Source organism: Olea europaea, chromosome 1 (assembly GCF_002742605.1).
Source record: "Olea europaea var. sylvestris chromosome 1, O_europaea_v1, whole genome shotgun sequence".
NCBI lineage: Eukaryota > Viridiplantae > Streptophyta > Magnoliopsida > Lamiales > Oleaceae > Olea > Olea europaea.
Genome location: NC_036237.1, coordinates 21,917,881 through 21,930,609, shown reverse-complemented (window position 1 = coordinate 21,930,609; position 12,729 = coordinate 21,917,881). Strand labels below are relative to the sequence as shown.

At 32.3% G+C, this 12,729-nt stretch overlaps 1 protein-coding gene across 1 annotated transcript; it reads left to right on the top strand.

Moving 5' to 3' along the window:
- The first annotated feature begins 2,930 nt into the window (after positions 1–2,930).
- On the top strand, positions 2,931–4,724 carry LOC111405929 (PTI1-like tyrosine-protein kinase At3g15890). The gene is made up of 3 exons (XM_023035049.1): positions 2,931–2,936; positions 2,983–3,245; positions 3,982–4,724. Exons 1-3 carry the CDS (start codon positions 2,931–2,933, stop codon positions 4,631–4,633), a joined length of 921 nt encoding a protein of 306 aa, XP_022890817.1. The 3' UTR covers positions 4,634–4,724.
- Positions 4,725–12,729: the final 8,005 nt, after the last annotated feature.

The window sequence follows — 12,729 nt, the reverse complement described above, 5'->3', positions numbered from 1 at the left end:
TATTAGAAAGATAAATTAATGTCTAGAATTTGTTTAATTACGATATACCTTAAATGGCAAGTCATAAATTTATAAGCACAATATAATAAATATTATTTGTAATTTACTTTCAAATTTAGTAATATCACTTGCTTATTAAATTTATTAGGCACATCGATCATGCAAGTGGTCCATGGTACATCCTACTACAAAATTATTCAAGACAAAAATAATTATATTAAAATTAAGCCATAAATATAGCATTAATGCAATTAATCTAGATGGAGAAGATAATCACAAGAAATAAGAACGCGACGTTACACTATTGAGATAGATACCATTAATGATGAGTAGATAGCTTATTTTGCTAAAAAAATCAAAAAATATTTAAAAATAAGAAGCCTCAAGCGAGATATAGAGTAGAGGTATTTCCAATGAATCTAGAAAGAGATCTCCATCCGTGAAATTAATAAACGGTGTTCTTTATGCAGTGTACTCTACAAGTCGTAAAAAGTAAACAACTTTTTACAGCATTGTTTTATATGGCGTTTTGTCATATGCCCAAAAAAATAAACTTTGTTGTAGTGTAGATTGTTAGAATTGAATGAAAAATATTAAATAGAAGTAATGGAAAATATTGAATAGAAGTCTTTTCATATATTGTAACTCAAGTAATTCAAGTCTCTTCATGTTTTTAACTCCTTTACCAATGAATGATTTAACTCCTTCATTAATGAGCTAGCTTTTCTTCCATTGGTATAAATAGGAGTCTCTCTAGGTTGGAAAATCACAAGTGAAATGCAAACTTCTTCCTCTAAGCAACAATCTTATTTTTCTCACTTTCAAGTTCTTCCTTGTACTTATAATTTCTTTGTGAGATAGAGTATATCACAGTTAGTTCGCAGGCGGTTAACGTAGTGCAGCGTGAACCGACAATTGATTGTATCCTGAGAATCGAACACCGATCAAAACCTTTTGCACTCCGGTGAGGCGGCGAATTCAATTTAAGAAAACTACGAATACAAAAGCTTTCGGTTTGATTTGATTCTCTAATATTTACCTAAATAGATTCCTTTAGGACATATACCTCCAACCCCCAACTCTTTAACTTTAATTATAACTCAATAATGATGATTTTGAAATGGAACTAGCTAATACAATTTGGACTAACAAAATTGCAAACAAGTATCGATTTCATAATGTATATTCGGTGATTCTATCGATGATCATTCTTTCCGTTTAACATTTTAATGATTGTTTGTTGCAAAGGCACCCTTAAACATTTTGCCTAAGGATACCAATTTTTTGAAGTTTTTTGATGTTTTAATTTTCATAACCAATCTTCTGGGTAATAACTCTTTAATTTTTAGAGAGAATTTTAAATTTACATGCCTTCATATTTATTTAATGGAGGTAAAGGTCTTTACGACCCCCTCCTTGGTCTTTGTACTTTTAGGAAACAATTCCTTGTGAGAAAAATAAAATAGCAATAACTGCTAATAAAATATGAAAATAAAGTCACTTCTAAAATTAACGATTATATTTCGATCGAAGTTGTTAATTCTGTCACAGCCAATTCCTGTCTAATGGGCCAAACTTGGCCACTTAAATTTATGAATAGAGTAAGGTCCGATTGTCCTTTGTCGTTGGCGAAAGCTCAACCTGGTCCGTTCAATTTAGCGATGGATTCATGTCCAATTAATTGTCTTTAGTGGCGCTAAACCTGGTCAAATGAAGGAGTCACTTTCCCTGGAGTTAATGTATTGATAATTGACAACTGCAGCATAATCATAGTTAATAAACAATACATAATTTACATTGTATATATTTATGCATATAAAGATTACTTTATTAGATTATTTTGTTTATCAAAACATGAAATTGATCTTTTACTTTCAATGGATAAGATAGAAACTTTCCACTACTGATATAATAAGTAAACATTACTTATGGTTCTCTCAAAATCCGAGAATCATACGTAAGGTTTTCTTACCTCGTTAATAGTGTGTAGTTTTTATCCTGCTCACTAGGGATAGGAGATTAGGTTTGTATTAAAAACATAAGAAGATCCACATATTAAATCGTGTTATAAAAATTGTGAACAGGTGGAGCCTTAACAGAAATATGAATACTTGTCAGTGAGGAAGCGTATTTGAATACAAGACTAAAATAAATAATTTTGTTTGACCTTCAACAATCTTAGATCAATTGATTCAATAAATATACTTCAATACATCAGCCTTAGGGTTCATGTACCAACACTTGCGTGTGTGTGTCTCTATATATATATATGTGAGGCTATTGATTCTAAGGTCTTGACTTCCAAGGCTCCTTTTTGTCTTTTCCTGATAACTCCTTCCTATTAGCATTGTCTATAACGAAATCTTTGCCATTTTCTTGTTTGTTTACTCAAGGTTCCTCCCCCCAAGCCCTACCCAACTTCCTCTACCCCCAACAAATCATATTCTCTATTTTCTTAGCGGATTCTTTCTATCTTGTTGAATGGGGAAAATGAAAAAGTTCTGCGAATGTTTGTTTTGTTTCTCAGAAAACCAACCTAATATAGTGTAAATGTTTTTATTTCTCTGTGATGACTTTATCTGCGTAATTTTATTTACTCTTTTCACGTCTGTCTTATTAATTTGTGTTGCTTCTTTGCAGTTCAAACAAGAATAGAGACTATCCATGGGACATATACAATCTCAAAGATCTTGTCCATGCAACAAACAACTTTCATAATGATAACAAAATTGGCGAAGGAGGATTTGGAAGTGTTTATTGGGGTCGAACTCGTAAAGGCTTTGAGGCAATTTCTTCATCTTTTCTTCTTTTCCTTTTCTTGAATTTTATAAAAGCATCAATGATGGATCTTTCTTTAAACATCAGAATTTGGACTTTCCTAATAGCTAGCTAAAAACCCATCATTGAATCGAGTGTCGTGGGCAGCTTTAATGACAGTCCCCAAAAGAAAAAATAAATAAATCATGTGTTTTAATATTGCAGATTGCAGTGAAAAGGTTAAAGGCGATGACTGCAAAAGCGGAAATGGAATTTGCAGTGGAAGTAGAGGTTCTGGGTAGGGTGAGACACAAGAATTTATTAGGTCTGAGAGGATTTTATGCAGGAGGAGATGAAAGGCTTATAGTTTATGATTATATGCCAAATCATAGCTTAATCACTCATTTACATGGAAAACTTGCTGCTGATTGCTTATTGGATTGGTCAAGAAGAATCAATATAGCCATTGGAGCAGCAGAAGGAATCGCGTAAGTATTTGGTTTTCCTCCCATTTTCCCTTCAATTTTCACGGAAAAACTAAGATAATATGTTGGACTATATTGTCTAAAAGATAAATCGTGTCAGATCGGACAAGTTTGTTTATTTAAAATGTCTCCAACACACCCAACGATGATGTTTAGATTCATTAATTTTTCATTTATCTGACACCCATAGATTTCATAAATAAAGTAGCCGAACTTGATTCGCAGACTTTGGGGTGCCAATCTGATTCTATATGAAACTGTTAAATAGTGATTTGAGATCTTAAGAAATGTGGAACTGAGTAGAAAATTTATAGCACCACTGGAAAATGTCTTTGAAAAACAAGAAATCTCAGGTTTAAATATACTAAAATACTTCGTAATTTGCATAATACATGTAGAATTCTCAGTTTCTATTTATATTCCCTATATTATGAAGTTGACATAAAAGAGAGTATAGTGAGAGACGAGAGAAAAACAAATATGTAGAAGTTTGCTGCAATAGAAACTTTTGTAATGAGTCTAAAAAATTCATCAATGAAATTCAGATGAGATCTACTTTGTCTTAATTTCTTCAAACCCTTGTACCATCTCATCTAAAAGTTTTAAGTTATTATGTATTAGAAACATTTTAATCGATAGAACGAATTAAAATGCAAATTATTTCTTGCATAAAAATATATTTTAATGTCCAACTATTTGCTTATATGATAAGAATATTTTCTTTGTTTGTAAATTGAAGTTACTTGCACCATGAAGCAAATCCTCACATAATACACAGAGACATAAAGGCCAGCAATGTCCTTTTAGATTCAGAATTCCAGCCCAAGGTAGCTGATTTTGGGTTCGCAAAACTTTTACCAGAAGGAGTAACTCATTTGACGACAAGAGTTAAAGGAACCCTAGGGTATTTAGCACCAGAATATGCAATGTGGGGTAAAGTTTCAGAAAGTTGTGATGTTTATAGCTTTGGAATCCTTCTTCTAGAGATAATCAGTGCCCGAAAACCACTCGAAAAACTCCCTGGTGGTGTTAAACGGGATATAGTCCAATGGGCTACTCCATATGTGCAGAAGGGCGCCTTTGATCACATTGCAGACCCTAGGTTAAAAGGCAGTTTTGATAGAGAACAGCTGAAAGAAGTGATTATGATTGCTATGAAATGTACCGATAGTAATCCGGAGAACAGGCCGAGCATGTTAGAGCTCGTGGATTGGTTGAAGGGTACCGGCCTGCCAGCTGGCAGCAGGAAGAAGGAAATCGGAATAGTGAAAAGTGCAGTCGATGGATATGATGACGAAGATGAAGATGAAGCATATGATGATGAGGATGATGAAACGGATTTTGAAGAATTGGGAACGGAAAAATTCTCAACAAGAACAAAGAGGATTTAGATTGAGTTTTCTTGAAATTGAATTGTATTTGCACTTGTGGGAGTTATAGCTAGGGTTCTTGTAAGTTGTAAAGTTCATATTCTACTATGGATTTGATGGGAAGAATGTAAAGATTTTTTAGCATATGTTATATCTTACAAATTCGACAACTCATTCCAGATTCGTCTCTGTGACCAAGGGGCATTAAATGGACCGAGTAGAGCAATTCGACTCGCTACACCAAATGTAGGCTTGACTTGTCCCATCGACTCGTGGCTCACCAATTTTTTTTAGTAAAAACTATATTTAACTCCCCAATTACGAGTGGCTCACGAGCCAACTGGTCTTGCACGAGGTTTTCACTACTCGACTCTGGCACATTGCACATATCACTTAGCATCCCTACTGCAACCCAACACGAACCACATATCTTATCATTAAGCCATATACTTCTTTTGATATATGAAAGTCGTCTCTTCTTCTTAACATTATATAAATGACATTTTCAATCATCCTCAAGAGAGAATTAAGTAATAATAATAAAAAAATTAATTAACGATATAGGAAATTGCGTTTTATACCACAATTAATGGCTTTAGATATTCCAATATTAAATTTTCTTCCATTGTGAATGATCCATTTCTTTGAACCTTAGCAAATGGCTTTTTGCCTTTGTGGTCTTGTGAGTTTTGCCCGTCTCTGGCTCAAACTATTCTAATATTCATAATTTGATATTTTTTGGTTTCTTTATGGAATTTAATTGGAAATCAGTTATTAGATCAACTTGTACTTATCATGGTTAGGGATGGTAACGAGTCGGGCAGCCTCTCCGTGCTCCGTCGCGTCTAAGATTTTTCAGAATGGGGAAGAATTAAAATTCGAAATATCCGATTTCCTTATTTAAAAAAAAAAATACTTATTTATTTTTCAAACTTGAATAAACTTTAAAAAGTAAAGTTGGGATGGGGACCATGTATCCATTCTCTGCCCCGTTCTAGCAGAGGCAATGTAAAACAGGTAAGATCGGGATATTTGGTCATCCTTAATCTTGCCCTAGTCCTCCTTTGGCACTGTGATTCTTTTTCGAGTATGGCATCAGAAATGTCAACCACTTTTTCTAAGAGAAATGCTTCAAAAACAAGGTTTGGGACAGGGTTTAAATTCAGGCAGATTCGTGTCATTTACTGATTGGGTAATTAGAAAAATTAAAAATTTTCAAAATCTGTCGGCTATCCCTGTCAGAATAACTTTACTGTTTTTCTAATGTGGATTGCATAAAAAAGTTAGATAAATGAAATAGATTGTTTTACAAAATTCATCAACATTGAATCTTAATTGGGACTCTATCTAATTGATTCAGACATTGTGAAGAGATCCGTGTAAATGTAGAGTCAGGGAAATTAAATTCTCTCATGTTTTATTATTATTATTATTATTATTATTATTATTATTATTATTATTAGATGTAATTTCACCATTTATTTAGCCAATCACTTATCACCACATAAACTGAGATTATAACTCCAATAGGAATAAACAACATTATTTTTTTTCTATTGTTTATTATTTTCTCATTCTCCTATTAAATGTGCATTGGAGATGAAAATTGAGTTATAAACACAACCAATTGGAGATGGAATTTGAATTCAGTCGTCTATTCATTAGAGATTAGACATTAATGCTATATAGATTGAAAAAATTATTAATTTTCAGTCATCCAAATGACAATTCATTTAATGAATTGAAGATATTCTTCGTGGCCAATCGGTTGCATTCAATTTCTTTCATTTTATATATACAATTAGCAAGAAAAAAAAATTGTGTGGTCAAATTCTACACTTTTTCACTTAAATTAAACTTCATTAGAATCCAACTGCCATATTATATTTGAGAATCAATCGTCATACCGAGTTTGATTTTGAAAGATGAAATGTATTCTTTGTGCGTGCAGAGTTTTAAAGGTTACTTGGCCGGCCTATGATGCATATGGGGGATTGTCAATATATATATTCGTGTCATTCTATTTTATCTCAAGTTGTTAATAATCCAGGCATCCAACTCAATAAATAGAATTAAAAATCAGAAACACTTTTGACATTTGGCCGCTTAGAATATTTCAAAAATATGTTTTCACCAATTCCTTCATTCAAAGAATAAATAATAATGTGCACTATTATTGCTGACAAATGTGTGTCGACGAAAAATATGAAATTCAAATGATACATGTAGGGAGACAGACTTGGAACTTAGCTAATCCAAGTAATACTATATACGTTTTATAATCAATTATGCTACACGTACAGAATAATTTTCACAGAATTGTTATAGGATTCCACTTGGTGCATTATCATTGATTTTTTTCAAAAATCACAAAAAAAGGCATCAATCAAGTGCTGCCAACATAGCAATTGTAGGTTGCTCGTGAGAACAATTAATCTGCAAGTACATATTTTTTTTACAAAATTGGTACAAAAAGATAGCTGTCTTTCTGTGATTTGTTGTTGCCAAAAACTGTTTTTGGCAATAGCCAATTACATGAAAACAACTATTTTTCTGTATAAATTTTGCAGAAAAAATCTATGTTTATAGCATTGTTCTTGTGATAAATACCCTATACGCATGGAATAATTCGTTTTATAATAGAATGACTATTGATGACCATTATAAATTTTAGTAACCAAAAGTCCCGGAAAAATCTTTAGTGACTAACTTAAAATTTTGTACATGTTTTAATGACAATTAATGAAATTAACTTTTGAAATCTTAAAATTAATATGAGAAATTTTGGGTGACGCTGTTTGCAGTTAATTTGGTTGTAGTAAAACTCGAACAAATGAAATCTCAATTCTTTTGATAGACAACTAGTTGATTTTTGTACCAACAGAAAGAGTTGAATGTTGAAATGGCCCAATAATTATTAATTTCGAAACTCGATTTCAGAAACAAATAAGATTTAATTTATTTAAGCGACCCGTGGTGATTACCTAAATAATGTGCAGTGTTTCTATTAAACTACACTCAATAGAAATCAATACTTTAAATTATAACTTAGAAATAGTATTGTACCTTATAGATTTTCACTTGAAAAAATGTAAAACAGCTTCCTTAGTAATCATGGCGCATTAGCTCTTAAAGGCGCAACCAATAGTTAAGCGAAGAAACCTACATCTTTGTTTTGAAAATTTGAAGGTCGATAATCTATATTGAAATCCCGAAATAATTATAAAAATTGAGTACTGTGACTACAATATCTTTCAAATTTGTATGACATTTTATATATTTACAGTAAGTTTTTGATCATCCACGAATTGTAAAAAGAAAAGGACAAAACTAGACAATCCTAGACGAAATGTTATAGATACCTTTTTGAGATGTTGACAAGTTATATTTCAATATAGGTTTATTTTAATCCTATCAGTAATGTTATATAGTGATGTTTATTATTGATCCATATGCAAGTAGACAACTTTTATATTGTTAGAGTTTGACACAAATTTCATTGGGTATTTGTGGATTTGTTGAATTGGACTTTCAAAAGGTCAAAATACATTCCAAGGAGGAAAATATGCCGCGTTACTGCTAGCTTGCCGCGTTACTGCTAGCTTATCGCTTGAGCGGCAAGATGAAATTTTCAACATAGAGTTGCTATCGGCCCACTCGTCGATTGAGGAGCCTAGTGCTTGCTTACCGTGAGCCTGACTCTCGAGCACTACGCTATTCTAGCTCGTAATTCGTTTCGCATTTTGACGCGTTATTTCTATTAGGATTCTTGTTAAGGTATGATATGTACCCCTATATATAGTTGGTTCTTGTTTATAATTTGAATGAGTTAGACAAAATTATAAACATAATATCTTTATATTCTTTCCCCATATTATATTGATTTCTCCATTCATTTGCCAAATTTGTTGTGTTTTTATATTGTGATCACTACTCCATATTATGCCATATAATCTTGTTATTTTCTAACAATGGTGCTAGCGCTCATAACTACTTGGTTAGAGTTGTCAACAAGTGGTATGAGATCTTAAAGTTTGCTTTGTTCAAGGTTTTGTTCTTGTTATGACAACTATGAAGTACGGTATTTCGCTTTTGGATCGCAACACTAAATTTTTATTGTGGTAGGTGAAGATGCAAGTAGTGCTTGCTTAGATGGATTTGAATGAAGCTTTGTTTGGATTTAACAAGATGCCCTCAAATTAGTCGATGGAGAAGAAACAACGTAAGGATCTAAAGGTCCACAAATTCATCTTCATCTTTTGAATCATATTTTTTAGGACGTTTTCAAGAAAAAATTGCAACTGCATTATGGTTAAAGTTGGCACAATTGCGCATCACTTAGAGCCTAACTAGCAAATTGCACCTAAAGTATCATTTGTATTCTCACTGTATGACAATAGCTACATCTCTAGAAAGTCACCTTGCTATCTTAGAAGAAATTGTCATTGATTTGAAAACTTTGAAGGTTAAATATGATAACAAGGATTTGGATTTGATTTTATTGTGTTCATTGCCCGGTTCTTATATGTCGTTTAGGTATACGATATTACATAGTCGCAATACTCTCACCATTAAAGAAGCATATGATGCTTTATTTTCAAAAAAGAAGATGAAGCATCTTTTACATTTAAGGCTCAAGGAGGAGGCCTTGTTGTTCATGGTGGTTATGAAAGCGACAAATCGAAGTCTAACTTTAGAATCAAAATTGTAACTATTATAAGAAGAAGAGGCACAAAAAATAAAGATTGCTACAATTTGTAGATTAAAGAAAAACTGGCTGCAAATCAGAAGAGAATGCAATCATAAACTTCAAGTAAAGCTGATGTTTATAGAGAACTGTTTGAGTGGTAGAGAATTTTTGGTTATTTCGGACAACAATTTCAAGTCTGATGAGGATTGGATTCTTCGTACAAGTTGCAGTTTTATATGTGACCCAATCAGGATTTATTTTCAATATATGAAGAAGTTTCAAGAGGTGTAGCAGTTATATACAACAATGCACCCTGTAAGGTAGCTGGTATTGAAATGTTCGAACTTAAGATGTTGGATAGGATGGTCAGAACACTTGATATAGTGAGACATGTTGCAAATTTGAAGAGAAATCTTATATCCTTAACTACTCTTTATTCAAAAGGATACAAATTCATTGGTGAAGGTGGAGTTTTGAAGGTTTATAAAGGTGCCCATGTTGTGTTGGAGGGAGAACGAAGGTCACGAATGTATGTCTCGCAAGGTCATGTAGAATCTTTGAAGATAATTAGCAGAGGTTTATTACTTTTGGTGGATATTCAGTTTGGTGCAATATTGCTGGAGTTTGGTTTCGTGTAGAAGAATACAACTCAATCGAATTCAAAAGTTATGAATAATGCTACTTTACCACTACCATCAACTGTGCCATCATATTCAATTACTAGATACAAATCCAGAAAAAATATTAGACCTCCACATAGATACAAGAAAACTGACTTAGATGCACATGCTTTAAGTGTGGTTAAAGTTATTGAGTCTAACGAAGAACCTTCTACAAAAATATTTTACAATGTTGATTTTATTTTCAGGACATAGTTTTTCCCTGTTTGGTAATTGTTGATTTTTTTTTCTGATTTTGTAGCTCATTCTAATAATTCGAGCAAATTTCAGGAACATGAGATAACTTTGCTGAGCATTGCTTAGATTCATTTATTCTAGTTGGATTTCGTGGAAGAGGTGGAGAATTTTTTTCTTTGGAAAATTGATTGAAGTTCTTGTTGAAGAATTTAGTTTTTGTCTTGTAGTGAAATTTATCTCCAAGTGGAGAATTTTTTAAATTTGATTCATTGCATGGAATTTGGCTCAAGGTGAGAATTTGTTAAAGTTTGACCCAAATTTCATGGGGTATTTTAGGATTTATTGAATTGGGCTTTGAGGAGGTCAAAATATGGACCAAGGAGGAAAAGATGCTGTATTGTCGCTAGCTTATTGCTCAAGCAGGGGGATGAAATTTTTAACATAGAGCTACTATTCGCCTGTCGCTTGCTTACCTCGAGCTTGGACTTGACTGTCGAGCTATTTCGGCTCGCAATCTATTTCGTGTTTCGACACATTTTTTATGTTATTTCCATCTTTATAATTCTTTTTAGGCTTTGACAAGTATCTCTATATATAATTGCCTCTTCTTTACAATTAGAATAAGCTAGACAATACTATAAACACAATATCTTTGTATTCTTTGTTCATATCATATTGAATTCTCCATTCCTCTGACAGATTTCATGTGTTCTTCGTATGTTATGATCGTCACTTCCTATTGTGCCATATAAAATTGTTATTCTCTAACAAGTGGAGTTAGTACACATAACTACTTGGTTGATTTGTCAACATATAGACTTAGATGAATAAAAATATTGAAAAATGTTAAATGTACACCCAATTTGATAGCCCTCTAATAGGGGGTAGGGCCCGCGATTATAAAGCCTCACCCCCTATTAGAGGGCTATCAGCCAGAGTGTACACCTAGTATTGTTGAAAAAAAATTTAACTTAATTGAACAATGTGTCATTGTCCCCCACTACTACACTGATTGATGCTAAATACTAGTGAGTGTGTCTTCAAAAAAACTCTATAGAGTTAAGATGATCTTAATTTAGATAGTTAAACCTTATTATTAGCTTCAATAGGCTCTTTATTTTTTACTTTTTAAAATAGATTGTGGATTGGACTCAACATTTGGAGAGTCAATCCCATTATCTATTCATATTTTATAAGAATTATTGTCAACTTTCAAAAATAGATTAAAGCTAACTGCGTATTTTTTTCTCTCAATTTCACAGGAGCTTTTCCTTCATAATTGTTCGTACTTCGAATCTGATTTTTGTACAGGAGAGAGAGATTGATTAATTTGTCCCCATTTTAGTTGTGAAATAGGGGTTTAACAAGGCATTTTAGTCATTCTATGGCTTGACATTTTTTTTTTATCATTTTGTTGAAATTGATGATTAAATTTTCATAATCATAGCTTATTAATATTTGTATTTTCGTGCCATTTGTCCAAAAACACTCTGTTTGCATACAAAAGCATGGTGTACTAACATTGTGTTGATTTGTCGGAATTTGCTCTAAAATAAGGTACATCCATGTCCGAGGCTATCTGATGTTTCTAATTATTTTTTTTATTTTTTTACCAAAGGTAGATCTACAATTAGGGTTGGACAAAATTTCCAAACCAAATCGACTGAACCGAACCGAGTAATTCTTCTTAAGTTAAAATACCCGAACAAGTATTTGAATTGAAAATCGATGGATTTGGTTAGGTTCTTGATTCTAGATGAAAAACCGAATAAGAACCGAATCTCTCTAAGTTTTTAATAAATTTATTTTAAATAAGTCAAATTATATTTTTTTAAATAAATTTACTAACTAGTTAATTAAGTTCAAACCCAAAAATATGATTTTCCTTTTTCTAATTTTTAGTTCAAAACCAATTTAATCAAATTGACCTAAATTTTATCCAAATCTGTTATTCTACCGTAGTGTTGTTTCTACCGTTATGGAGAAATCGAATTGAAGCTCAACAACGCCTTTTTTAATTATTTTGAGCTCACCCTCTTTTTCTTTTTGTGATTTTAACAATCAAATCTATGAAAAATTTAGTAAAGAGAGACACAAAAAACACATAAGATTAGACTACATTATTTTTGTAACAGCTGAGATTGAACATATCATAAGTTGAGTTATTATATCTTTGTAAATATTAAAAACTTTAATTATAATACGGAACCTGAGAACCGAATGAACCGAACCCGAACGATTCTATAATTAAATTTGGATCCGACGATTTCATTTACTAAATACCAATAAATTTTAGGTTTGATTCGGTTCTAAGAAGAACCAAACCGGACCGGACCGGACCATATCCAACCCTAATTTCTTTGCTTAAGCAAGGCTCAATAACTGAGTTTTTTTATTGAGACGAACCTTGACGATCAAGGCATAAATATACATTTTATTATACGTGGACATGTGATGGGACCTCTTTTAATGGTTGATATGGAATCAAGGTGGATCCACATGGGTGCATGTGGTCAACTGACCACCTAAAAAAAAAAAAAAAAAAAAAAAAAAAATTCCCCCCCCCTTTT